This window comes from Thalassophryne amazonica, chromosome 9 (genome assembly GCF_902500255.1).
Source record: "Thalassophryne amazonica chromosome 9, fThaAma1.1, whole genome shotgun sequence".
Classification (NCBI taxonomy): domain Eukaryota; kingdom Metazoa; phylum Chordata; class Actinopteri; order Batrachoidiformes; family Batrachoididae; genus Thalassophryne; species Thalassophryne amazonica.
The window spans coordinates 109,100,631-109,126,269 of record NC_047111.1 but is presented as its reverse complement, the minus strand read 5'-3'; the positions used below and the strand labels follow the sequence as shown (position 1 = coordinate 109,126,269).

The 25,639-nt window shown below is 40.9% G+C and overlaps 1 protein-coding gene across 2 annotated transcripts in view; it reads right to left on the bottom strand.

Moving 5' to 3' along the window:
- Positions 1-25,639, bottom strand: part of dscama (Down syndrome cell adhesion molecule a) — a 385,227-nt gene that overhangs the window by 69,173 nt on the left and 290,415 nt on the right. For both annotated transcript variants that reach the window (XM_034178954.1, XM_034178955.1), the window contains exons 12-21: positions 24,933-25,129; positions 21,337-21,433; positions 18,037-18,165; positions 17,639-17,806; positions 14,735-14,805; positions 13,193-13,436; positions 8,372-8,518; positions 3,756-3,911; positions 464-597; positions 213-366 (exon numbers count right to left, since the gene is read on the bottom strand). In XM_034178954.1, coding sequence (XP_034034845.1) covers positions 213-366; positions 464-597; positions 3,756-3,911; positions 8,372-8,518; positions 13,193-13,436; positions 14,735-14,805; positions 17,639-17,806; positions 18,037-18,165; positions 21,337-21,433; positions 24,933-25,129 — 1,497 coding nt within the window. The remainder of the gene's footprint in view (positions 1-212; positions 367-463; positions 598-3,755; positions 3,912-8,371; positions 8,519-13,192; positions 13,437-14,734; positions 14,806-17,638; positions 17,807-18,036; positions 18,166-21,336; positions 21,434-24,932; positions 25,130-25,639) is intronic.

Genomic DNA, 25,639 nt, shown 5'->3' with positions numbered 1-25,639 from the left:
TAGCTTTAGTTAACTAATGTTATGTAAGTACCCCCTAATTATTACTGTGTAATTTGCATTGCATTTTAACCTGCAGAATTTCCAACACTTTTCACCCTGAACAGAATTAGGAGGTGAGGTTCAAAACATCTTTATTCCGCACATCCTCCATGAGCCCACCTGTGAATTATACGATTAAGATTATTTGTCGACAGAAGTGAAGGTCCTCCTACCATCAGCCATGGGTTTGATGGTGATGATGTCACTGGCGTTCCCGCGCCCTGCTGCTGTCACCGCCACCACCCAGATGCTGTACTGCCGGTTCCTGCTCAGGTTGGGGATGCGGTAAAAGAAGACATCAGGGGCCGCCTCGAACTCGCTGCTCACCTGGTGGAGTGACGCATTCAGAACTGTCTCAGTTCCATGTTTTTACATTAACACCGGATGACGGTCAACTTATGTGAAGTGAGACAGCGTTACTAACCGTAGGGTGTGGGTTGGAGCAAAATACAGTATATTTCCTGATGATGCCGTTCACTTTGAGTGGAGGAAGCCAGGACACAAACACCACTGAGTTTGATGCAGCAGCTGCCTTCACACCCGCTGGAGGACCAGGAACTAAAAAGAAAAGAGCAACTCTTTCACACATTCCACATGTTACACTAATAATTCACAATATTTTTATGGTGCTTTAAAGATTTCGGAACTTTTGTAAACATTTCAAAAGCAGGATAAGAAACAGTTTTAGGACTCAGGCTGATTAGCTACTACTACACAATACTGTCACTTATTTAGAACATAAAACAGATATAATAATTCAAATATAGAATCAAACACATCAGTATCAATATTCTGTGTGGCCTGGTGATGTGTTTATGACACAGTAAAGCTCTTTTTAGGTGGAATGTTCTCTGAAAAATACATAATCATGTAGGCTTGATTTAAACATGAAAGGTATTAAACTGATTTATTATTCATTTTGGCATATGATTTTAGTCTTATCATTAGTTACAATTAGTTACAGTCATATTTTATTCTGCATGTGTAGTGCAAAAGGAAAGTGCATTTGCTGAATGTTAACTTTGACATTTTATTTTCCAAAAGTGATAAAATGAAATTTGTCTAAGTGCCCCCACGAGTGTGGCTTTGCATAAAATGCTGATATGTATGCTGCACAGACATGATAACATGGGGGCCGGACAGGCAGGTCTGAGCGCACACAGCACAGTGAGGTGCCTGTCAGCTGCTGACCACAGACTCACACACAGCTCACATAACACAGAAACAGAGTGACACATTGGTGTGTGTGCTGGATGGACAGGGGGTGTGGCTGCAGCTGTTGAGATCTCTGGTTCTGGACGTCCCAGCTGGAGAACATGTACCGTGTTTGTACAGACATGAACTTACAACTGTCCACTGTGATGTCTGCTTGCTGTCCTCACATGGACATACATATAAACATATTTTGTTGTTGCGACAGGCTGCAGAGCACAAGCGCACGGCACACACATTGACAGGCTGCCCCAAGTGATACGGACCCTCAGATCATAACACGCAGCGGTTGATCTGAATGTCACGTCACCCATGTGAGCTCTGTTCCACATGACGCGGTGTCTGTCCTGTGGCACACCATCCACAAGACACGCGTGTTGGGTCAGACACACGCACGGGCCGGGTGGACACACCGGGCCAGCAGATGTGTACATTATGAGAGCGCACTGCTCCATTCATGGCATGTCATGACTGTATGTCTTTGACCGTGGGTCATCTACAGAGGAACAGACGGTTCGTACTTGTATTGTTCACTTGATTAGAGGGATTCAATAAAATGCTGTGTTTTTTTTACGGTGTGTGGTTTTATTTCTTTTAAATACGTTTAGCTTCTTGCTGATTTCAGGCATTTTGTGCACCTTTTATAGGACAGCGATGGTAGCGCAGTGGTAAAATTTCTGGCTGGCAGTCAGAGCTTTTGTAAATTTCAGGTTCGAATCCCGTGGATGGGATGTATTTGTTTTTTCTTTTTTTTCCACAGCAGCCTCACAATGTGGTTCCACATGCTCCAGTTGCTCACACTGTGTTCTCACTGCGATGGTTTCGTGCACATGCATAAATCTACACGAAACCATGGCAGCGGAATCGTTCACGCCTGCCCGTCAGCTCGATGTTTTCATGGTTCGTTCATGCGACGTGAGACAGCGCTCATGCTGTTTCACTGTGATTCGCCCTGATTTGTATTTATTCGTACTATGTGTGAAGGCGCCCTTAAGAATGTTTAATTTTCACTGTTGCTGCACTTTGTGCAAAATCATAGTCATATTGTATATCACATTGATATGATAATATTGCAATATGATAATGTGGCCATATTGTACAGCCCTACTGTCAATTGCTGAAAACTTTGAATATTAATTTGCATCTACATTAAAAAATGCTTAAAGTGGTAGGGGGTTAAAAGGGCTGTAATTAGGGGGTTTTACTCATGCTAATGCTCCCCTGAAGCATATACTCAAAAAAAGTCTGAAGGACCTAAATGACATGGTGAGATGCTGAAGAGCTTCGCTTGTTCATGTCCATGACATATACATATTATTCCATAACATAAATAGCATAAACTTGCAAACTTATAATAAATGGGTGTAGCTCTGAATGACATTACCAGCTGCCTTTTCAATGAGAATAAATCTCATGGTGAGATTTATTTTACTTTATTTACTTTGCCCCCCTGAGTAGGGGGGCAAAGCTCTCCATTTACCGATCGAGCTACGTTCCGACACCTATGGTCATGAGATTTGGCTCATGACTGAAAGAACGAGATTGCGAGTACAAGCGGCCGAGATGAGTTTCCTCCGCAGGGTGGCTGGGCGCTCCCTTAGAGATAGGGTGAGGAGCTCGGTCACTCGGGAGGAGCTCGGAGTCGAGCCGCTGCTACTCCACGTCGAAAGGAGTCAGTTGAGGTGGCTCAGGCATCTTTTCCGGATGCCCCCTGGACACCTCGCTGGAGAGGTGTTCCGGGCACATCCCATTGGGAGGAGGCCCCACGGAAGACCCAGGACACGCTGGAGGGACTATATCTCTTGGCTGGCTTGGGAACGCCTTGGGGTTCCCCCGGAGGAGCTGGGGGAGGTGTCTGTGGATCGGGAGGTCTGGCGGCTTTGCTTGAGCTGCTGCCCCCGCGACCCGACTCCGGATAAAGCGGAAGAAAATGGATGGATGGATGGATAAATCTCATGGTTTGAAGGGCTACGACCTTGTTTTTATTATAAAGGTTATCTATATTTGATATCAATGCAAAATAGGCTTCAATGAAAGCTATTTTACTGACTTCTGTTTCTTCTTTATTTTGCATATACTTGGATATACTGAATGCCTTTGAAGTCATCCAAAATTTGCAGAATACCATTAAATATCTCTTCCATTACAATCTTTATAGGTGTTTTCAGGTGAAAATAGCTGTTTTTTTCTGTATATTCCCCTACTTCTCACGTCTTGTGACTGATTTCCACTAAGCATGGTATGTGGATGAATACTGACACCAGAATTGCCCTTAAAGGGCTTGTTTTGGCGAAGATAAAGGTATTTGGGGTCAATGGTGATTTTAGATTTGGATTTCAGAAAGGCCCAGGGCTAATCACAAAGGACAAGGTTTCATCTTCCTGTTTGTTGGCCTACTTCCTCAACACCAGAGAAAATCTACAACCTGGGATTTTATTTGAACTACACATATGACATAAAACACATTGTGCCTTCCATTTACATAGATGTCTTCATTCTCCTACCATCCTCCTTGGTGCGGGTATAAATTTGTTCACTGCGAACGCCATCACCCGCTCGAGTGAAGGCCAACACCTGGATGCTGTAGTTGGTGTACTTCTCCAGTCCATCCAGCTCCAGAGAGGGCTTCGAGGTCGTCACATTCCTGATGTCACCGAGTTCTGAAGGACACAAAACAGGAGAGGAAGGAGTAAGAATTAAAGGTAAAATTTACATTTTTACTTTAAAAGTCCCATCCAGTGGAATTAAACATTGATATGACAAGCTGCCACTGGAGTACACATGTGAATAACACGTTCTGCAAAAGGTGGAAATAGACGCCAGACAGAGACCTGTTACACAGCAGTCTTGGATATAATATATTTAACAACAAATGTAAAACAATCCTGGATTCAGGGTTGTCGCTGGTAACAATCAGCTACCCTCAGTCACGCTTTGGATCTCCAGAGATCTTTGGGACCAGCTGTGTCTGTGGGTATTAACTAGCAATTTAAACGATGGACAGAGGTCTTCACATGTCCAGTTCCAATATAATGGCTATTTTCTTAAACCAGTGGTTTCTGTCACCATCCCTTTGCAAACTGAAATGATTCAAGCCCACATGTTTAAAAGCTGTTGAGAAAGTTGGGAAAACAGCTATTTCTAATGCATTTATTACATGCTATTAAAAAGTAATGAAGCTGAGAGCAAGACAGATTTTGTGATATTTTGTTTTTAACTGACATGTACTTAATGGGCAACAATGTTTTTCTATTTCTTTCATGATCAAAATCTATCCTTTTTGTGTAATAATGCAATTTGTCTTCCTAGGATCAATTTTTTAAACTGTTAAAATCCATCAGAACACTCGTTTGGCTGCAGGTCTCGTCCATCAAGCAGTCCATCACCACCTTCTCAACATACCCTCCTCGTTTGTCAACACATTACCATCTGAATCCTTTACTACACTAACCTGCTGCACAACTTTTCCAGCTCAGTCCCTTATTCTGGCCAATTGGTACAAGTCACTGTAGGTCATTACCTGAGCCTTTGTCACTGTCACCATACGCCACATCTCCTTGTGTTCCTGTCTACTTTCTTCATCTCTCTGGCTATCCCAATTCTTTTTTTCCCAACCTCTTTCTCCTTATGCTTTCCTAGACATCTTCATTTCACCACCAAATCTCCTCCTCTTTCTTCCACTGTCCTTATGTCACACCCAGTACCTTTCTACATAATATGAGTGAAGCGTCGCACAGCGGCACGAAGCTCACTCATGGTACAGGGCGTTCTAAACAGGAAGTGCCAAAATTCAAGTCCACAGTAAAACAGGAAATGTTCAAATGTCAAAAACTTCCTGGATTCACCAAACTTCCTCTGGCCAAAGGTTCTTTTAAAAACTCTTTTATACCAAATGCCGTCGCCATAATGAACTCAAAAAAGTGACCACTCCACAAATAAAACCTGAACTGCTTTACTTCTGTTTTATTTGATTTTATTAGATCTTATTTTACATTTTATTTATCTTACTAGGTCTTATTCTACTTCTTCCTTTACTTCTATGTATTTTCTGTATCTTATCTTTGTTTTATTCGTGTGTTTGTATGACTATGTTTGTATTTTAGTGTTGTCTTTTTTGTACTGGTGAGCTGAAGACAGTTTTCCACATCGGTGGACAATAAAGAATTATTCTATTCTATTCTATTCTATTCTATTGACAGACGAGATCCCATGGAATCTCGCGGGAACTCAGTGGCAAGTGCAACTCAAACAGGAAGTGCTGAATTCTCAGTCACAGTGAAACAGGAAATGTCCAATGTTGAACATTTCCTGGCATGGGTGGAGCTAAAGCGGAGGCCGTGGTTTCACTGGACTCTCCTGAAATCTGATTGGACACAGATGATTGACATGTCACAGCACCACACGTCTGGTTGAAAGAGCTCCATTTTCAGATTAGTGAGTCACATTGACTGCTAGGTTCCTCCTGTCCAGTAGTTGGTGCTGTGTACCACAAAAAGTTCTAATCCACCTTAGTAGAAGAAGAAAAATGTTTGCTCCAGATTTGAACTGAACACATTGTTTGAACTATGGACTTCTAATCACACCAAACTTATACTGGTGAGTAAATGACTGTATTTTATGTCAGAAATGAAGTCCAGGTTGTTAAAAGCAGCATTTCTCCTTTAATTCAAGTTGGCATGTCTGTCTGTTAGCTGTTTAAGAGTGCAAACATGTTGGCTTTTTGTGCAGCAGATAACTGAAACAATGCTTCAAATTGTAATACAAGCATGAAATTCAGTACAAATACAGCTGGAGCAAAATTAATGGAGCAACTTTAACTTTTGACCCCTGTACAAACTGATACTGACCTTTGACACCATTCTTATCACTTATCATGTTTCCATCCCCTGACTGAAAACTGGCAATAAATCTGATTATTATTTACAGGTTTTATCAAGTTTTAGAGATTTGCCTTCAGTTTGAGTTTGAGGAAGATGTGGAGGAGTTTTAGTATCTCAGGTTCTTGTTCACGAGTGGGTGTAAGTTGGAACGTGAGATTGATAGACGGATTGGGGTGGCATCTGAAATCTTACGGATGCCGTACTGGACCGTCGTGGTGAAGAAGTAGCTGAGCCGGAATGCGAGGCTCTCAATTTACCCGTCAATTTACACTATCCTATCCTCACCTGTGGTCATGAGGTTTGGGTAAAGATGGTAAGAGTAAGATTGCAGATACAAGCAGCATCAATTAGGTTCCTCCGTCGGGTATCTGGGCTTCCACTCCTGGACAGGGTGAGAAGCTCGACTATATGGGAGGGACTCTGAGTAGAGCCCCTGCTTCTTTGCATCAAAAATAGCTAGTTGAGGTGGTTTGGGCATGTTGTGAGGATGCCCCCTGGTCGTCTCCCTAGGTAGGTCTTCTAGGCACGTCCAACCAGAAGGAAGCCCTGGAGAAGACCCAGGACACACTTGACAGATTATATTTTCCAGTTGGCTTGGGAACGCCTTGGGATCCCTGGAAAGAGTTACAGGACTTGGCCTTGGTAGGGAAGTGTGGGATGAGCTGCTTGCTCTGCTGCCACCGTGACCCAGACCCAGATAAGCGGGTGAAAATGAATGAATGAATATTTACATCAGAAAATAGTTGCTGGTTGCTATATTAACGAGTATGTCATTTACAACACATTTAAAATTATTGAGGAGGCAATGATCTAGTGGTTAAGCAGTGGGCTTGAGACCAGAGGATCCTTGGTTCAAACCCTCGTCTGGCTGGAAAATCACTAAGGGCCCTTGGGCAAAGTCCTTAATCTCCAAGTTGCTCTTGGTGTGTAGTGAGCGCCTTGCATGGCAGCACCCTGATATCAGTGTGTGAGTTTGTGATGAATGTGAGACATCATTGTAAAGCACTTTAAGCTTCTGATATAGTTGGAAAAGTGCCATATAAATACAGTCCGTTTACCATCCATTTAAAATGTTTTTTTTTTTCTACTGCATATCTGTAAGTATTAACTGCTGCAAATATTCAAAATTACTGAGTGTATCAACATTTTTTGTGAAAAGACTAATTTGGCCACAAATTGCACCATTATTTAAAAAGTGATCTTGAGTCTCCCTCTGCTGGTTAATGGTGTTGTGTTCTTTCATTATGAAGTATCTCTTATGTCTGATAGGTGTAGAAAAGTGTGTAGTTTAAGCACAAAGATGGTGTTTATCATAAAATGTGTAACTTTGATACAACACGCACTTACACACAGTGATGTGTTTAATTCGGCACTGAACATTCAGTCACTGTTACTATGCAAACTAGTCCTGCCTGTCACATCCCGAACAATCACGTTCCATAGGCAGGCCAACATGATGTGACAGCTCAAGGGTCAAAGGTAATCACAGTGTCCCCGCGCATCATGCAAGCCTGACTCTCAGTCTCATGTCTGCAGGACTGTGCAGAATGTTTCACCTAGATTGGTTATTTCTTAGATTACGCACCTGGCTAACAAAAAGGTGGTGCATAATAACTGGTATGAATGATGGAGTTCATTACATTATTATCACAAAGCAGTTATTTCATCAAGTATTACAGTTTTTGCCTTCAGAGAGATGTGAGTCAGATTTTGACTAAACATGAGAGTGGATGTAATCCATCAGATTATGACTCCCTTTTGGATTTAGAAAACAACAGTGACCCCAGAGAGTGTACATGAAAGTGATAAAATAGCAAGAAAAATGCTCACAGATTTACAAGGGGGGGGACCTATAAACATGCTCTACAAGTATATAATGACATACACAGTACACAAATGACAGAGTAACAAGAAGACAGAGGACAGGAAGGAGAGTAACAGTAGTAGCCAGTAAACCAGTAGCAAGCAGTATTTGTGTATTTATATTTATATTTGCAAATTGGTTTTACTGTCACTTTTGATACTGTGTGTGCTTCTTACCATGTGTGCTGCTATTCAGTGCTCACTGGAACCTCAATTTCCCTGAGGGAGTTTTCCCAAGGGATTAATAAAGTTCTATCTAATCTAATAATCACAAACTTGTAAATAAAAAAATCTCAGAACATCTCTCTGATTAAAGTCACACATTTACAAGAACTATAAATTAACTATATGAATTAAACACATATATGTATCTGTACCTCCATCAGGCAGGTTGGCCCAGTAGATGACCCTGAAGCCAAGAAGGTTACCATTCAGGGCGTCTTTGGGTGGAGTCAACCAGGACAGGGAGATGACCTCTGGAGACGTGGCAGTGGCCTGGACATTCTCTGGAGGGCGACTGGGAACTGACACAAAGAAATCAGGACACACAATGTTAACAGTTAAGTAGGCATCACAGGGCTACTTGCACCTGCAGTACCCCCTAGCGCGCACTAGGCTGTGACACATCTTCACATATATACTCTCAAACGCTGACCTTGCATTCCGAGAGGTTGTGTATGTAAAAACATTCAACAGATCACATAATGTTTTTGGAGAGCTTTGGCATTCATCGTGGTCTGATTTTACAGCATGTTGGTTTTTTAGTTGCAAGATTTTATGTGAATTTATATATAATTCATCTACAATAAAGCTGGGTGGTTATATTTTTAGAAAAACTGCGAAATGGGAAACCATGCAACATTACTTACTGTTGGACACATTCTCAGTATGCATCATGCGCTCACAGATGAGCTCACATTTGCTTTCTGGCAGCTACATGCTAATTAGCCAAGCTAGCTGTCATGACCAGGTGGCGAGTAGTTAATTTGTAGTATATTTCTCCTGGTATGTAAATTCTCAGCCAGTCACATAGTCAGTACCCACTATGTCATTCACACGATTAGTATACGATTAACATACCAATGCGCATGCGCCAAAAGGCAATCAAACGCACCAAACAGTGAACGCACAATGTCCACCACTTCAAGTTGCGCTTGTGAGTCCATTCATAACCCGACTTCTCACAACTGAAGGTAAATACTGCATGATTTGTTTGTTTTTTTTCCTGTTTTTTGCTTTCTATTTGTGTGGAAATGGACTTTTTGAATCCTGATGGTTCTGTTTATAGTTTATATTTCTTTTGTTTAATAAAAGAAGATGAATTTGATTACATCAAATTTCACTGTTGAATGTCTTTTGAACAGAGGTGTCAAGTAACGAAGTACAAATACTTCGTTACTGTACTTAAGTACACTTTTTAGGTATCTATACTTTACTCCATTACTTATTTTTCTGCCTACTTCTGACTTCTACTCATTACATTTTCACACAAGTATCTGTACTTTCTATTCCTTACATTTTTAAAACAAACAGCCTCGTTACTCTTGGCTTCAGTTTAATATTTATATATGTATATATTTCACGTCATGTGCGCCTGTAATCAACTTTTCTGCAGCACGGCTTTGCTTTGAACCGTGCACCAATCGAAGCAGTGGTTCGCAGATTGAAGCAATGCTTCGACCTATTGCTTCGTTTATTCCTTCTTTCTTTCGCTTAATTTTCCCCCGCTAAAACCCTAAAGAGCATACGTCTGTGAGTGTTATTTACCTTTTCTATGTTAAACCGACCTGTTATGGTCTTCTGAAACAGTTGATAGATGTATTTTATAACTTAAAAATGGGAGCGACGCTAACGCGTTAGCATGTCTATGGCATTTTCAATGTTAAAACTTAGCATTAAGCAGTTGCAGCTCTCATCACGTTCGGTGCATTTGTTTTCAAATTGTAATATTTCTTACATTTATTTTTGTTTATATATTAATAATCTAATGATTATTATATACAATTTTAGAGAAAGAGACAAAAAGAACCTGAAAGCAATGAACATACATAAATAAATACATACATACATAAATAAATGTTTCCTGTGAACACCTAGTGACTCTTACACCTCCATTTCATCCCTGTCTTATTTAATGACAGTTTGTTTCGGTCAAACCATATTTTCAATTTGTTAATTTCTTCAGTGATTTTCTCCAGAACTATCTGCCAAACTAGAAAACTGCTGCATCCTAGTAAGAGCAGAATACTACTGGAATTAATTTGAATAAGGAAAGTTGTGTTTTGTTTTTTTTTTTGTTTTTTTTTCCTTCACTAAATGGATGCTGCACTCACTGCAGTTTATTATCTGGAATAGTCCCAGATTGCATTTCAGAGCTTCTAGAATTGAAACATTTGCGTGCAGGTGGTGTTGGGGGGTAACTTTGGGTTTTGGGCCACGTAGAACGAATCAGTTTTTAAATGAAGCTTTCAATTCATATAGTGGCATCTACCTTTTTTTTTTTCTTTTCTTTTTTTTAAGGTTACTTTATACTTTTATACTTTAAGTAGGTTTTGGAGCACATACTTTTTCACTTTTACTTGAGTAAAGAGGTCAAGTTGATACTTCAACTTTTACCAGAGTGTTTTTAAACTGCAGTATCTATACTTCTACTTAAGTAACAAATGTGTGTACTTTTGACACCACTGCTTTTGAATCTTGATGAATCTGTTCATGGTTCTGTTTATATTTCTTTTGTTTAATAAAAGAAGATGAATTTGACTACATCAAATTTCACTGTTGAATGTCTTTTGAATCCTGATGATTCTGTTCATTGTTCTGTTTATAGTTTATATTTCTTTTGTTTAATAAAATAAGATATATTTGATGACATCACATCTCACTCTTCCCTCTTGCATTAACCCATGAATTATTTGGGACCATCTCAAAATAAAAGTGAAGCCAAGAAAACCACATTGAACAGATTTCACTGATCTACTGCATTGAGAGATGGACACTAAGAAAATTAAAAAAAAGAAAGGAAGTGCTATAAAACAAACGCATGTGTCTGCTTCTATATTTATAATTCATTCATGAGGCAAACAAAATGTCAACAACACATGGAGGTGCAATTTGGAGTGGTGGCCAGTGTTTATTCTGCGTTTGTTCATCTTTTGGCGCAATTTTTTTATGGAGTGATACATTAGTTTAAATAACTTTAAGTGATACATTAATTCAAATAATTTTAATGTATCTTTAAACTCTCTATCTTTAAAAATGTATCTCTAAACTAATGTTTCACTCCATAAATGAAAACTTTTTTATGGAGTGATACGTTAATTTAAATAACTTTAAGTGATACGTACATTAATTCAAATAACTTTAATGTATCTTTAAACTCTCTATCTTTAAAAATGTATCTCTAAACTAATGTTTCACTCCATAGATGAAAACTATTTTATGGAGTGATACGTTAGTTTAAAGATTGAAAGTCAGACTCCAGTCATAAGCATTAAATTGTCTACTTTTTGTGAGCAAACAGGAGAAATTTTTGGGATTATTTCAACACTCCAACAGCACAAGGCTCGGCTTTTTGAAGAACGTAATACAACTTCATTTATTATCAGTACATTTTACCCAGAATGTAAGTGGGGGCCAGTGTTTGTTCACCTTTTGGTGTGTGTGTATTGGTATGTTAATCGTATGCTAATCGCGTGAATGACGTAGTTAGTACTGACTTTGTGATTGGCTGAGAATTTACATACCAGGTGAAAAATCCTACAAATAAAATACTCGCGTCCAGGTGAAGAAACTTCCTAAATTCACATGTTAACAGTTTATTGAATGGTGTTTGATTGTGCTACTGTCCAGTCTTGTCTTTCAACAACAGACCACAAACTACATCAGTCTGTTGTTGGAACCACTTATACAGCAATAATGAAGCGTTTATAAATGTGGCTCACTTAGCATGGCAAGCTATTGTGGTAGCAGTGTCCATTTTGTCAAGTTTACTTCTGTTGTGGTGTCATGATGGCTTGTGATTGTGTGTCGCCATGAATTTGCATGTACAATTTAACCAATGTTGAAATAGCTGCAAAACATAATACTTGTGTGGATATTTCGCCAAATGAATCAATGTACTTTTAATTGAGAATGACTGAAATTTGCTCTGAAATCTCAAGTGTGACCACCCAGAGACACATCATCAAATTTCACATTTATTTATTTTCTTCACAGTGGCACCTCCAGAGATTTCTTTTCTTGATGACCTGAGGTGGGGGCGTGATTATTTAGTGGTGGGATGACAAAATTGTACTAAATGCGCAAATATGCATTTTGAAATAAATTTCAAGTTTACACATTGTGTATGCATACAAACAGAACCAACTAAGCAACTGCTTGACTGAAACATTATATTTACCCTCCTGACGGGACACAAATGTAAATAATAAACTTGAAAATAAATAAACACAGAATAATTGAAAAAACAAACAGCTGACAACAAATGACAGAATGTCAGAATAGAGGCTATTCTTTACTCTTTCTGAAGTTGGACTGTTGTTGTTTGAGAGCAAAACTGTCTATTTTTAATCATGCTACCAAACAAAAGCAAACAATGTTATGAAAACAAACACACTCCAAGTGCTTATCCAAGATCAGGTAGCAGGGGGGCTGGAGCCTATGCCAGCAGTCATAGGGTGTGAGGTGGGTACACCCTGGACAGGATGTCAATCTGTCAAATGGCCACATACAGACAGACACATTCACACCCACATGTACTCCTACAGACAATTTAAAGTGCCCAATCCACCGAACCTGCATGTCTGTGGATGTTGGAGAAAGCCGAAACACTCTGACAGAACCCATGCAAGCACGGGGAGAACAGGCAAACTCCACACAGAAAGGGCACAAGTGGGTATCGATCAACAGCAACAGTGCTAACCACTAAGCCACTGTGCTGCCCTGAAAACAAACACATCTTGCATAATGTGGATGGTGTGAACTTGCTCAGTTGATCCCAGGGCATTGTATGAACAGTAACTCAGGGATGTTATTGACACTAGGGAAACTATAAGAGCAGACCAAGCAGAGAATTTTGGGGGGATTTTGGTTGGCGTATAGTGGACCTTCTGAATTTCTTTTTTTTTTTTTGTGGTAGCTACAGCCACAATAAGTTCCCTCTAGAGCCACCTATCAGTTACACTTGCTGCTTTACTCACCATCCTCCAGTGTGGTAGCAGCAACCTCTGTAGATGAGGGTCCAGTCCCAGCACTGTTACTGGCCTGCACCACCACCCCGTACTGAGTAAATTTCTTCAGGTTGTCCAGCACTAAGCTCTCTGCGTTGTCTCCGGTGGTCTCCACACTGATCACACTGAACTGGTAGTTTCCACCAGAGCTGTACTCCCTGTAGCCCACCTGATACCCTTTGATGGCTCCATTTTGGAGGTGTTTCTTGGGTGCCTGGCAAAGGAATAACAGTGGTATTTTCAGATGGTGACATTAAAAAGTCCCTCTGGATTTTGACTTTAAAAGACACCATGCTTAATGTTTGCAATCTTGTCTCATATATATATATATATATATATGTGTGTGTGTGTGTGTGTTCTAATATGGCTGTATAGATAGATGGATGGATGGATGAATAGATAGATAGATATCTCAACATTTCTCGAGAATGTGTGAAACTTTGACTCACGGAATGCAAAAGATGGAGAACCATGCCCTACATTTCTGGGTCAGGCTCAAAACTATCAATTGCCCCTCGTATCTACATTGACTGTCCCCCATTTTTGCTCAGGGTTGGCACAAGTTTTGATTATTGATGCAACTAAGCAAAATTGACACAGATGGCCTACAAAACATCAACTCCAACTGTGAAACAAATATTCTACTTGCCTAAAGGAAAACATACATTGCCCACAACTCAGATGCGAAATAGAAAACATAGATTAGACTACATCTTGTATCCTCCTCCATCACCGTCTGCTACTCTGTAGCCAATGCTAAGGACAAGAGCAGACTGCAGTGTATTACCCATGCAGCAGAGAAGGTAATCAACTGCAATCTGCCATCCCTACAGGACCTGTACACCTCCAGGGCCCTGAGGTGAGCAAGGAAGATAGCGGCGGATCCTGCTCACCAAGGAAACAAATTTTTTATCACTCTCCCCTCTGGCAGATGGTTGAGGTCCATCAGAACTAAGACCTCAAGACACAAAAACAGTTTCTTTCTGTCCGCAGCTAGACTTATAAATAATGCCAGAGACCCCCATTTACCCTGCCTCCCCCCCCACTCCCACAAACTACAAATTATCATCCCTGCACTGAAAGACACTACATGCCTTGCACAGCCCCATTCCACTCTATTTATTTGACAGTGAAAATAGTTTTGCCCATTAGTCTGACTCCTTTACTTCTTACAGAAGTACTTTTTCCTTTTCTTTTTATTGTCGTTTATGCACCAATGACACCAGATCAAATCCCTTGTATGTTAGAACTTACTTGGCAATAAATTTGATTGTGATTTTGATTTTTTAACATTTCTGATAATTGCTCCTGTAAATTTGGTCAATATGGGGCTGATACTACTACTACTACTACTACTACTACTCGTAATAATAATGACAATAATAATAATAAAAATCATCATCATCATAATAATAATAATGACATTTTAGAGGTGTGAATTTGAAACAGCAGTGTGTCAGATACAGCAACTTTGTCCCATCACATGCCATGCACATGGTTTTGTGAACTTACCCTCCAGGTGACTCGGATGCTCTGAGAGGACAGGGCTTCTAGCTGCACATCCTGAGGTGGTCCATCAGGAGCTGAGATCACAGCACCAAATTAAATATGACCACACACACACACACAAGCAGATCTACTTTCACACACGTGAGGGTGTGTTTACTCCATCATTGTCTCAAGGGTGAGGAAGAAATACACTGTGGGCGTGTCACAAGGAGGGTGACGTGGAGGTTTAGGGAGACATGTTTGCAGAAGAGCATCAGCCTCAGTGTGGCTTTTACTGCTGAGGCTGCTAATTGAAAAGTTCCACTATGATTTCAGGGTCAGCATGTGTTCAATAATGCACGAGAGGTCACCACGGCGATTAATGAATTGACTCACATTCTGTCCTTTTCTTCACAGTCACTATCATCTCCATCACTTTGAAAGTGTAATTGATTTATATTTACTATTTGTTTCCATTCAACCATTTTGTTCCAAAAGTAGTTTCTGTGCTTCATACTGTCACATACCCCAGAAGGTTATGTTTTAGATGACTTACTTTCTTTGTCCTATTGTTTGTTAGTGGGATAATGCCAAAAATGTTTCATTTAATATCCCACAAGTAGTAACTTTAATAATAACTTCATTTGTGAAGCACTTTCACAGATGTGATTTCAAAGAGCTTTATGTTAGAAAAAACAAAACACAAAGTTGAACAATAAAACAATGTACCATTCAAAAATAAACTGCAGGGAAGATGAAGACAAAATCAACATCCCAGTCCACCAGGATCACAATGAGTTAAATGAAATAAGACCAATTAACAGCTCCATGGTACAGTGACACTAAGGCACATTTTCTGAAAAGGAATACATGAATTTTCAGCTACACTTTACCAGAAGGCACATGGCAGACTATGTATTTAAGAACTGCCTGTTCCAGACAGAATTACCCTTGTGGCGGACATTCAACACGTAATGGACATTGTGGACATAATTCACCATAACAAGTGGTGCCACCTGTGGTTAGAGTGTGTTCCCTGTTTTGCATGTGATAACATGCCGAGATGTGAAAAGTGCATATCAAAATGTCTTGGCTCCTTTCATGTTTTTACATCAGGATCCCTGCGTGGGTAATGGATGTTCTTTGTTCCTGTATCCCGTCAGGATCCCTGCGTGGGTAATCAATGATCTTTGTTCTTGTTATGTGACAAAACACTGACGTGTGAAGTGCATACTAAAGTCTCTCGGCCATGTTGATGTTTTCCTGTCAGTACCCCTGCGTGGTTAATGGGCAGGGCTAAGCTGTTCTATAAAGTCTGTGTGTTTTGTGAACCAAAGGAGAAATAAATGGCATGCTATTTCATTGTCCACATGGGAAATTGTCACTCCTTTTTTCATCCATCGCAATTTCCACAATCTACAGTACCATACTTAGTGACTGATGCAAAAGTGATGATTTGTCTAACAATAATTATTTTTACTTTGCCCAATTACTTAGGGCCTCTAAAAATGAAAGGACTGTGTACTAAAATGGCTATAATTTTTAAATGGTTGATGGGATATTTGAATCCTAAAGATGAAAACTGATACCTCAGTTAAACAATGATTTTTAATTCCATGTGGTGGTGTACAAAGGCAAAATTACAAAAAATTGCCACTGTTCAAATACTTGTACATGACTGTATGTTGATTTTCACAAAATGTTTGATTCAGCTGATAAGGCAGCTTTGTGCGATATCCTGAGAATTTGTGAGACCCAAGGAGTTGCTGGACATCATAGTAGGTCTGTACACTGGAACTGTGCGTGATGTGAGGAGTCAGGGCAGATACTGAATTCTTCTCACTTAATTCTGGAGTTCATCATGGACATGTTCTAGGTCCTATACTGTTCAGCACTTGCATGGACTGGGTTTTAGGTAGGGTTGTATAGTCCAATAACTTGGGTGCATTTATCAGTGAGGAAAGCTCTATTGGCCTTGACTTTGTGGATGATGCTGTGATCTGCAAAATCAATGGATGCGCCAATTGCAGCACGTGAGAAGCTGAGTGAGGAGTGAAAGTGTCTGGATTTGCAATTGTCCTGGATTGAGACTAAGATTCAGACATTCAATTTCCCTGAGTGCGTCTTCCCAAGGAATTAATACAGTTCTATCTAATCTAATCTAATAACTTCCTGCACGCAGCTACTAGAAGTATGTCTGTTTGTGGTAAATGTGTCAAACTTGTTGAAAGATGCATTTATCTCAGCAGTAATATTCATGTCTCCATTTCCTCAGCCTGTGAGGTTGAGAAATTATTAGCAAGACCATACGGAATCATGAGGTCCCTGGACAGAGGATGTTTGGCAATGGTTTTACCTATGCAGGAGAATGAACGTCCAAGTTGTTAGGGTCCTGCTGCTACTCTATGGTTATGAGATCTGAATCTTAACTAGTGATGAAGACTAGATATATTTAGTATTAAGCTGCTAATAAGGATCCGTGGATACAGCTGGTATGACTTAGTGTCAAAAGAACAGTGACTTAGAGAGACTGAGATGAGGAGTGTCACTTGCATTCTGGGGGAGTGTCAGCTATGACATTTTAACTATGTGCAACACTTCCCTGAGTGTGATCCAGTGTACAGGTGCCTCAGAGCTGAAGACCCTAGCAGCTGGAAGAAGTCTAGGGGCACCCACGGTTCACCTGGCTGTGACAGGTAGATGGTTACTTTTGGGAGGTAGTGATGGGTGAGTTGTCTGCCTTGGTTTTTGCCAACCACGATGCATGGCAGTATGATAGTGTGGTGGATGCAGTGGCCCTTGGCACCAGCATATACTCCAAGATCTGACCTGACCTGTGAGTCTGTAACATTTTCATATAATAATTCAAATACTGTGTAACATGTACTTCATGTTTGAGTGCAGAACAAAAACAGTTCATGTCTTCACCTGCTTCATCTGTGGTGATGGTGAGCTCATTACTGGCCTCACTCTTGCCGATCAGATTCTTGGCGAACATGCGGATATTGTATGTGGAGGACGGGTGCAAGTCAATGATGGTGGCCTGGTTGAGTTGAGGTGAAACATCTTTGGTCTTCTGAGCCGTGTCCCAGGAGGCTGTGGGAGCAAAGAGGTCAAGATTTACTGGAGATGGTGAAGACACAAAATAGGGCAAGAGGTCAAATCCTGCTTAAGTGTACGAAAACACGTCATAATGAATTGTGTGAAGACAAAGTGACAGTAGTAGATTCAGTTCATGACCTGAAGCAGATCATGTTAAAAACATGATTCTTCTCAGATTTTGTATGAATATGAATATATTCGTGCAAAACTGTACTTTACTGTACCTGATTTGTTCTTGCTCTCAATATCAAAACCTGTTATGGGGCTGTTGCCGTCAAAGCCCATAGTCCAACGCAAGGCGATAGTCCGATCCTTCACTTCTCTGATCTCCACCTCTGGGGGATCTGGGGGTTCTACAAGGCACAATTTTTAACAAAACACTTGTTCATTCAGTGCAACTAGAAACCAGTGAAAACACATCTAAATTTTATAAAAACAAAATACTGTCAGTCATGCTGCAGACTTGCTATTGAGATTGTTGCACTTGCAAATACTTTTCATTTTATTTTATAAAAATGACAGAAGTCAGTGTTAAAAAAAAAAAATCAGTATCATGAAGTGTTCAGGAAAGGACAAAAAACGATCACAGGCCATCACATGGCCCTAACAAAACTCACTTCCACTTTACAGAATGCATAATGTGAAACCCCCTCACAGTGGAACACCACAATTTTGGACAGCAACAACAATAACAAGAGACATTCATTAAAAAAGAGAGAGAGAGATCAAAAATGTACACAAAATAAGAGCAATCTGAGATTTCTGATGCCCGCCAAGGGTTAACAAGGACTCAAAATAACATATATGATTCACATCGTGACCCGGACTTTACCAGGACCCGGACTTTACCAGGATCCGGATTCCACAACACAATGCAATAACTGCATTCTGATCCAGAATGATCCGGCTCATCAAGATGTTGCAATCTGATATTTAATTTACAAGCTGAAACAAAATAGTGTCTTCCTGATGTTGGTTTTACATCGTGATGTCGTATCCATAAAATAGTTTTGACGTAATCCTTAAAAGTGAGGTCCTCAGCCACATCTTCAACATGAGCCTCAGCCTTGGGGTGGTTCCCACCCTGTGGAAGACCTCCTGTGTGGTCCCGGTTCCCAAAACACCGGACGCCAAGGAACCAGCCCACTACAGACCAGTTGCCCTGACCTTCCTCCTCATGAAGACCATGGAGCGGCTCGTCCTGTCTCACCTACGCACCGTGGTGAGCGACACCCAGGACCCACTGCAGTTCGCCTACAGGTCCAACATCGGGGTAGATGGCGCTGTCATCTACCTGCTGCAGCAAGTGCTCACCCAGCTGGAGACCGGCGGGAGCGCTGTGAGAGTCATGTTCTTTGATTTCTCCAGCGCTTTCAACACTATCAGACCTTATCTGCGGGGGAAGCTGGAGGACGCAGGTGTGGATGGACACCTCGCCACCTGGACCATCGACTACCTCACTGACCACCCACAGTACGTGCGGCTGCGTGGCTGTCAGTCTGAGGTGGTAAGGTGCAGCACCGGGGCGCCCCAGAGCACTGTCCTCTCACCTTTCCTCTTCACCCTCTACACCTTGGACCTCACCTACAACACAGACAGCTGGCACCTCCAGATGTTCTCTGATGGCTCTGTCATTGTGGGTCGTGTGTCTGAGGGGAACGAGCTGGAGTACCGGTCTATCATCACAGACTTCATGGACTGGTGTGAGCACAACCACTTGTGTCTCAACACCAGTAAGACGAAGGAGATGGTGATCGACTTCAGGAGGAAACCACCACCTCACCCACTGGTGAACATCCAGGGGGAGGACATAAAGACTGTAGACAGTCTCAAATACCTGGGTGTTCACCTCAACAGCTAAGTGGACTGGACTCACAACACCGACACCCTATACAAAAAAGGTCAGAGTCGCCTCCACCTCCTGAGGAGACTGAGATCCTTTGGAGTGAGCAGGCCTCTGCTTAAGACCTTCTACAACTCTGTTGTAGCCTCAGCTCTCCTCTATGCTGTTGGACCCCGGGCAGGACAGAGCGGGAGAGAAAGAGACTGAACAAGCTGGTCAGGAAGTCCAGCTCTGTCCTGGGCTGTCCTCTGGACTCTCTGGGGGAGGTGGCTGAGAGGAGGGTGTTAACCAAGTTCAAATCCACCATGAACAAATCCTCTCACCCTCTGCACCGGACTGTAGTGGAGCTGAACAGCTCGTTCAGTGACAGGCTGAGGCACCCTCAGTGCAAGAAGGAATGATACCGCAGATCCCTGCTGCTGTCATACTGTACAATAACATAGTGATATATCCACATGCAATAATATGTCCACAAATCACGTGCAATATTATTAATATGTCCACATATCGTGCAATAACAACTTGTTTACAAATCCCAACACTAATGTCACCTTACCACATCTAAATTCCACTTCACATATTGTAAATAAGATGCTCCTATCTCTTTTTCAATCCCACTCTTGTTTATATATATGTGCATATGTACTTATATATGTACGTACATATATATATATGCATATGTGTATATGTGTATGTGTATAGGTATGTGTGTGCATATATGTATGCGTGTATGTATGTATATGTGTGTGTGTGTGTGTATATATATATATATATATATATACACACGTATATACACACATACATTCTATTTCTACCTCCTTTTCTTATGTTATTGTACTGTTACAAGTATTATTATTATTGCTTATCCTTGCACACGCTGTTTGATGAACATTTTTCTCTACTTGCACCCATCTTGTGTGTTTTTTTAAGAGCTGACGTAACATGTAAATTTCTCCTCTGTGAGATCAATAAAGTTTATCTTATCTTATCTTATCTTAAGTCTGCAAAGTGAAATTCTGATCCAGAATCCAGATCTGGAACCAGATCACCACCAAAATTTAATGGAGTCTTCCAAGGCCTAACACCAATGTGTGTGGTGAAAACTTGGTGAAAATCTGTTAAATAGTTTGGACCTAATCCTCAAAATCTGACAAAGTGAAGCATACAAATTGAAATCATAATCCAGAAATTGGATCCAGATCACCTCCAAAAATTAATGGGTTCTTCTGTGCCCCAATATCTATCTGTGGTGAAAATTGAATCACAATCTGTGCAGCAGTTTTGACGTAATCCTGCTAACAGACAGACAGACAGACAGACAAATAAAAACGCCAATGATTTTATTACGTCCTTGGCATACGAAATTAATATGCATGAAATATATGCTTCAATAATATAAGAAAAGTTGCAAAACATATTTATTTGTTGCTTATGTATTTGTATAAAAATGATTCAAGTAGATCAACAAACAGTTTAAATCTGCATCTGATGTCCTGTGGACACTGTCCCAGATGGTCATGTTGAGCATGGCCAAAGATAGGGAAGTGTGGGATGATCTGTTTGGTCTGCTGTCACTGTGAGCCGGACCCAGATAAGCATCAAAAATGAATGAATGAAGTGACCTGCAAATTTAAATGTGTGTTTACTGAAAGCGGTGCTTAAAACCAGGAGTGAAAACTACCTTGTACTGTGAGCTGAATAATTCCTCTGTCTTCACCAAAAGAGTTGATTGCATGGCAGGAGAAGAAGCCGGAGTCCTCTCTCACTGTGGGCATGATCTGGTGAACGCAAAGGAAGATTATTCATCAAAACAAAAAAATGTTGTTGATTTAGCAAAGAGTCAAAGCATAGATACAGTAGGGTGCAGTATCTCAGACACCTATGACTGGCTGCTGCTCTTCTCCAGGAGACTCGACAGTTGCAACTACACTGAGTGATCAGCAGATGGCAGGACAAGCTTGAAAATGGGACAAAAAGGCCCATCGGAGCCACAGCTCAAAAATATTTTGAGTCTTAAGTATTGGTGTCTGGAAGTTCTAAGCTTTACACAGACATTTTAATTGTCTAAATTTACATAATAGAAATAGACTACGCAGATTTATGCATTCCAAAAATTCCTGAAGATTTTAAGCATCCCTCTGCACCCAGTATCCCAAATGACATCACACAGAAAGATACTCTCACGAGACATGGTTCTGGAGTTTTCAAAGGCAATGCTCTTAACTAATAACACATATCAGTAAAGGATCATCTTTTTTTTAGAATAACAAAGATTTACACATAGTACAACTTAATTGTGTCAACCAATAGTTGGTGGACTGATGATCACAGCAGTGAAATCAAACCTGAAGTTACTTTACACAATCATAAGTAAGTGCGTTCAGCTTGTTTGCACTCGGGTTCGCCACAGCAAATCCGAGACAGTCTGCAGGTTCAATTGGCACAAGTTTTACACAGGATGCCCTTCCTGACGCAACTCCACATTACATGGAGAAATGGGGTGGGGTTTGAACCGGTGTTGCAGACGGAACGGTCCCCCCCCCTACAAAATCGGTCCCTGGCTTCACTCTGCATGCATCTTTTCTCTCAAAAATTCTTGAAAGGGTAGTTGTAAAACAGCTAACTGATCATCTGCAGAGGAATGGTCTATTTGAAGAGTTTCAGTCAGGTTTTAGAATTCATCATAGTACAGAAACAGCATTAGTGAAGGTTACAAATGATCTTCTTATGGCCTCGGACAGTGGACTCATCTCTGTGCTTGTTCTGTTAGACCTCAGTGCTGCTTTTGATACTGTTGACCATAAAATTTTATTACAGAGATTAGAGCATGTCATAGGTATTAAAGGCACTGCGCTGCGGTGGTTTGAATCATATTTGTCTAATAGATTACAATTTGTTCATGTAAATGGGGAATCTTCTTCACAGACTAAAGTTAATTATGGAGTTCCACAAGGTTCTGTGCTAGGACCAATTTTATTCACTTTATACATGCTTCCCTTAGGCAGTATTATTAGACGGTATTGCTTAAATTTTCATTGTTACGCAGATGATACCCAGCTTTATCTATCCATGAAGCCAGAGGACACACACCAATTAGCTAAACTGCAGGATTGTCTTACAGACATAAAGACATGGATGACCTCTAATTTCCTGCTTTTAAACTCAGATAAAACTGAAGTTATTGTACTTGGCCCCACAAATCTTAGAAACATGGTGTCTAACCAGATCCTTACTCTGGATGGCATTACCCTGACCTCTAGTAATACTGTGAGAAATCTTGGAGTCATTTTTGATCAGGATATGTCATTCAAAGCGCATATTAAACAAATATGTAGGACTGCTTTTTTGCATTTACGCAATATCTCTAAAATCAGAAAGGTCTTGTCTCAGAGTGATGCTGAAAAACTAATTCATGCATTTATTTCCTCTAGGCTGGACTATTGTAATTCATTATTATCAGGTTGTCCTAAAAGTTCCCTAAAAAGCCTTCAGTTAATTCAAAATGCTGCAGCTAGAGTACTGACGGGGACTAGAAGGAGAGAGCATATCTCACCCATATTGGCCTCTCTTCATTGGCTTCCTGTTAATTCTAGAATAGAATTTAAAATTCTTCTTCTTACTTATAAGGTTTTGAATAATCAGGTTCCATCTTATCTTAGGGACCTCGTAGTACCATATCACCCCAATAGAGCGCTTCACTCTCAGACTGCAGGCTTACTTGTAGTTCCTAGGGTTTGTAAGAGTAGAATGGGAGGCAGAGCCTTCAGCTTTCAGGCTCCTCTCCTGTGGAACCAGCTCCCAATTCAGATCAGGGAGACAGACACCCTGTCTACGTTTAAGATTAGGCTTAAAACTTTCCTTTTTGCTAAAGCTTATAGTTAGGGCTGGATCAGGTGACCCTGAACCATCCCTTAGTTATGCTGCTATAGACGTAGACTGCTGGGGGGTTCCCATGATGCACTGTTTCTTTCTCTTTTTGCTCTGTATGCACCACTCTGCATTTAATCATTAGTGATCGATCTCTGCTCCCCTCCACAGCATGTCTTTTTCCTGGTTCTCTCCCTCAGCCCCAACCAGTCCCAGCAGAAGACTGCCCCTCCCTGAGCCTGGTTCTGCTGGAGGTTTCTTCCTGTTAAAAGGGAGTTTTTCCTTCCCACTGTAGCCAAGTGCTTGCTCACAGGGGGTCGTTTTGACCGTTGGGGTTTTACATAATTATTGTATGGCCTTGCCTTACAATATAAAGCGCCTTGGGGCAACTGTTTGTTGTGATTTGGCGCTATATAAAAAAATTGATTGATTGATTTCGGAGCGTCAGCAGCGATTCACCGATTGTCACCTCGTTTCTGCTTAAAACTGACTTTAGAATGATTTAGGAGGTTTTACTTTGTCATCTGATGGTTAATAATCACATTAATCCATTTGATCGCTTTAGGTGTACAGAGTCAGACTCAGAGAGTCAGACTCAGATGTGCTGCTGTGGTGCTCTGATCGCTCCCCATCTTTTATTATGAAATAATGCTGAATTTACGTGGAAATGATTGTTGTACAAAAGCTTCAGATATCTGTTGCTGAAATAGATAATGACTGGAGAGGAGTTTGAAGCAGAAATAAGGTGATAATTGATGAATCGCTGCTGACACTCTGAAATGATGCATGCACAGTGAAGGCAGGGGGGCTGATTTTTAGGTGGAACCGTTCAGTCTGCCACACTGGGACCCTTGTGTACTAACCACATGGCCACCACCCCTGCATCCTTGATGCAATTCTAAAAAAAAAAAAATTCTCTCAGCACTGCAGTTTTTTTCAACATTAAAAACTAAATGAAATATATTGTAATGCACTACCAACTCAGTGGCGTAGGAGTTGGGATACAAACATATGGACCTGGGTTTGGTTCCCAGTCATGCTACCTTGTCTGTGTCCTTGGATAAGACACTTCTTCTGCATTTTAGTCCACCTAGTTTGAAACGGGTACCAGCCTTGGCTGGGGAAGTAACCTGTGATGGACTGGTGTCCCATCCAAGGGAAGTCGTACACTTACATCTGCAGTTCACTGTGGACTCCAAAGATAAGCAGCAGTACCAGTGGGCCTCACACAACTCATACGTCAACTGCACACTGAGAGACCAGATTTTCCTGTCTGATGGAGAAATTGAACCGAGGATTCTCTGGTCACAAGTCCACTGCTTTAACCTCAAGACCATCACTTTCTGCTGTCACGTATCTGCGGTGTTCCTTCATGAAGAAAATGAATGCTAACAAATCAAGCCCTCCTACCTGCAAGGTGGAGATGACTTCGTCGCCCACCTCCTTCACAGAAACCACGTAACGGCTGGTCTCGGGATTGATGATACGTTCCTCCTTCTCCCAGCGTACCATGATGGGCTTCTCCCCATGGGCAGTGCAGCTCATCTTCTTCTCTTCACCCTGTGTGGCCAAAGTGGTGTTGGGGTATGACGTGATCATGGCAGGAACTGGAGCAAGAACAAGGTGGAGAAAAAGACATCTAGTTAAATTGTTGGTAAAAAATGAACCATAAATGTGATTTTAACAAAAAATCTTGAAGAAAGAGACAGAATACCCAACCCAGTGTCACAGCAAGTCATGATTCAGCAGCATGAAATATACATTAATGTATTGGTTTGTGATATTGTGATGAAAGTGGCTCATTTTTGTCACGGCAGCATGAATTCATTCTAATTCATTCTGTGATGGCTGCACGAAATTAATAGTCTGGGGTGGTTACGGTTAGGGTGGGGGAAGGAGTAGGATTAGGTTATGGTCAAGGTTAGGGTTGGCGGTAGGAGTAGGGTTAGTAATAGTGAGTTAAAAAAATCCCCATCACAAAAATTTGATTCATTTCATGACGGGGGGACAAAAAACAAAAATGTGAGACTGGGCTGGAATACCACAGTGTTGTATCCCTGAAATATAATGATGGCTGCCAAGATTTTGGTCTGTAACCATTTGCTCCACTCCTGTGG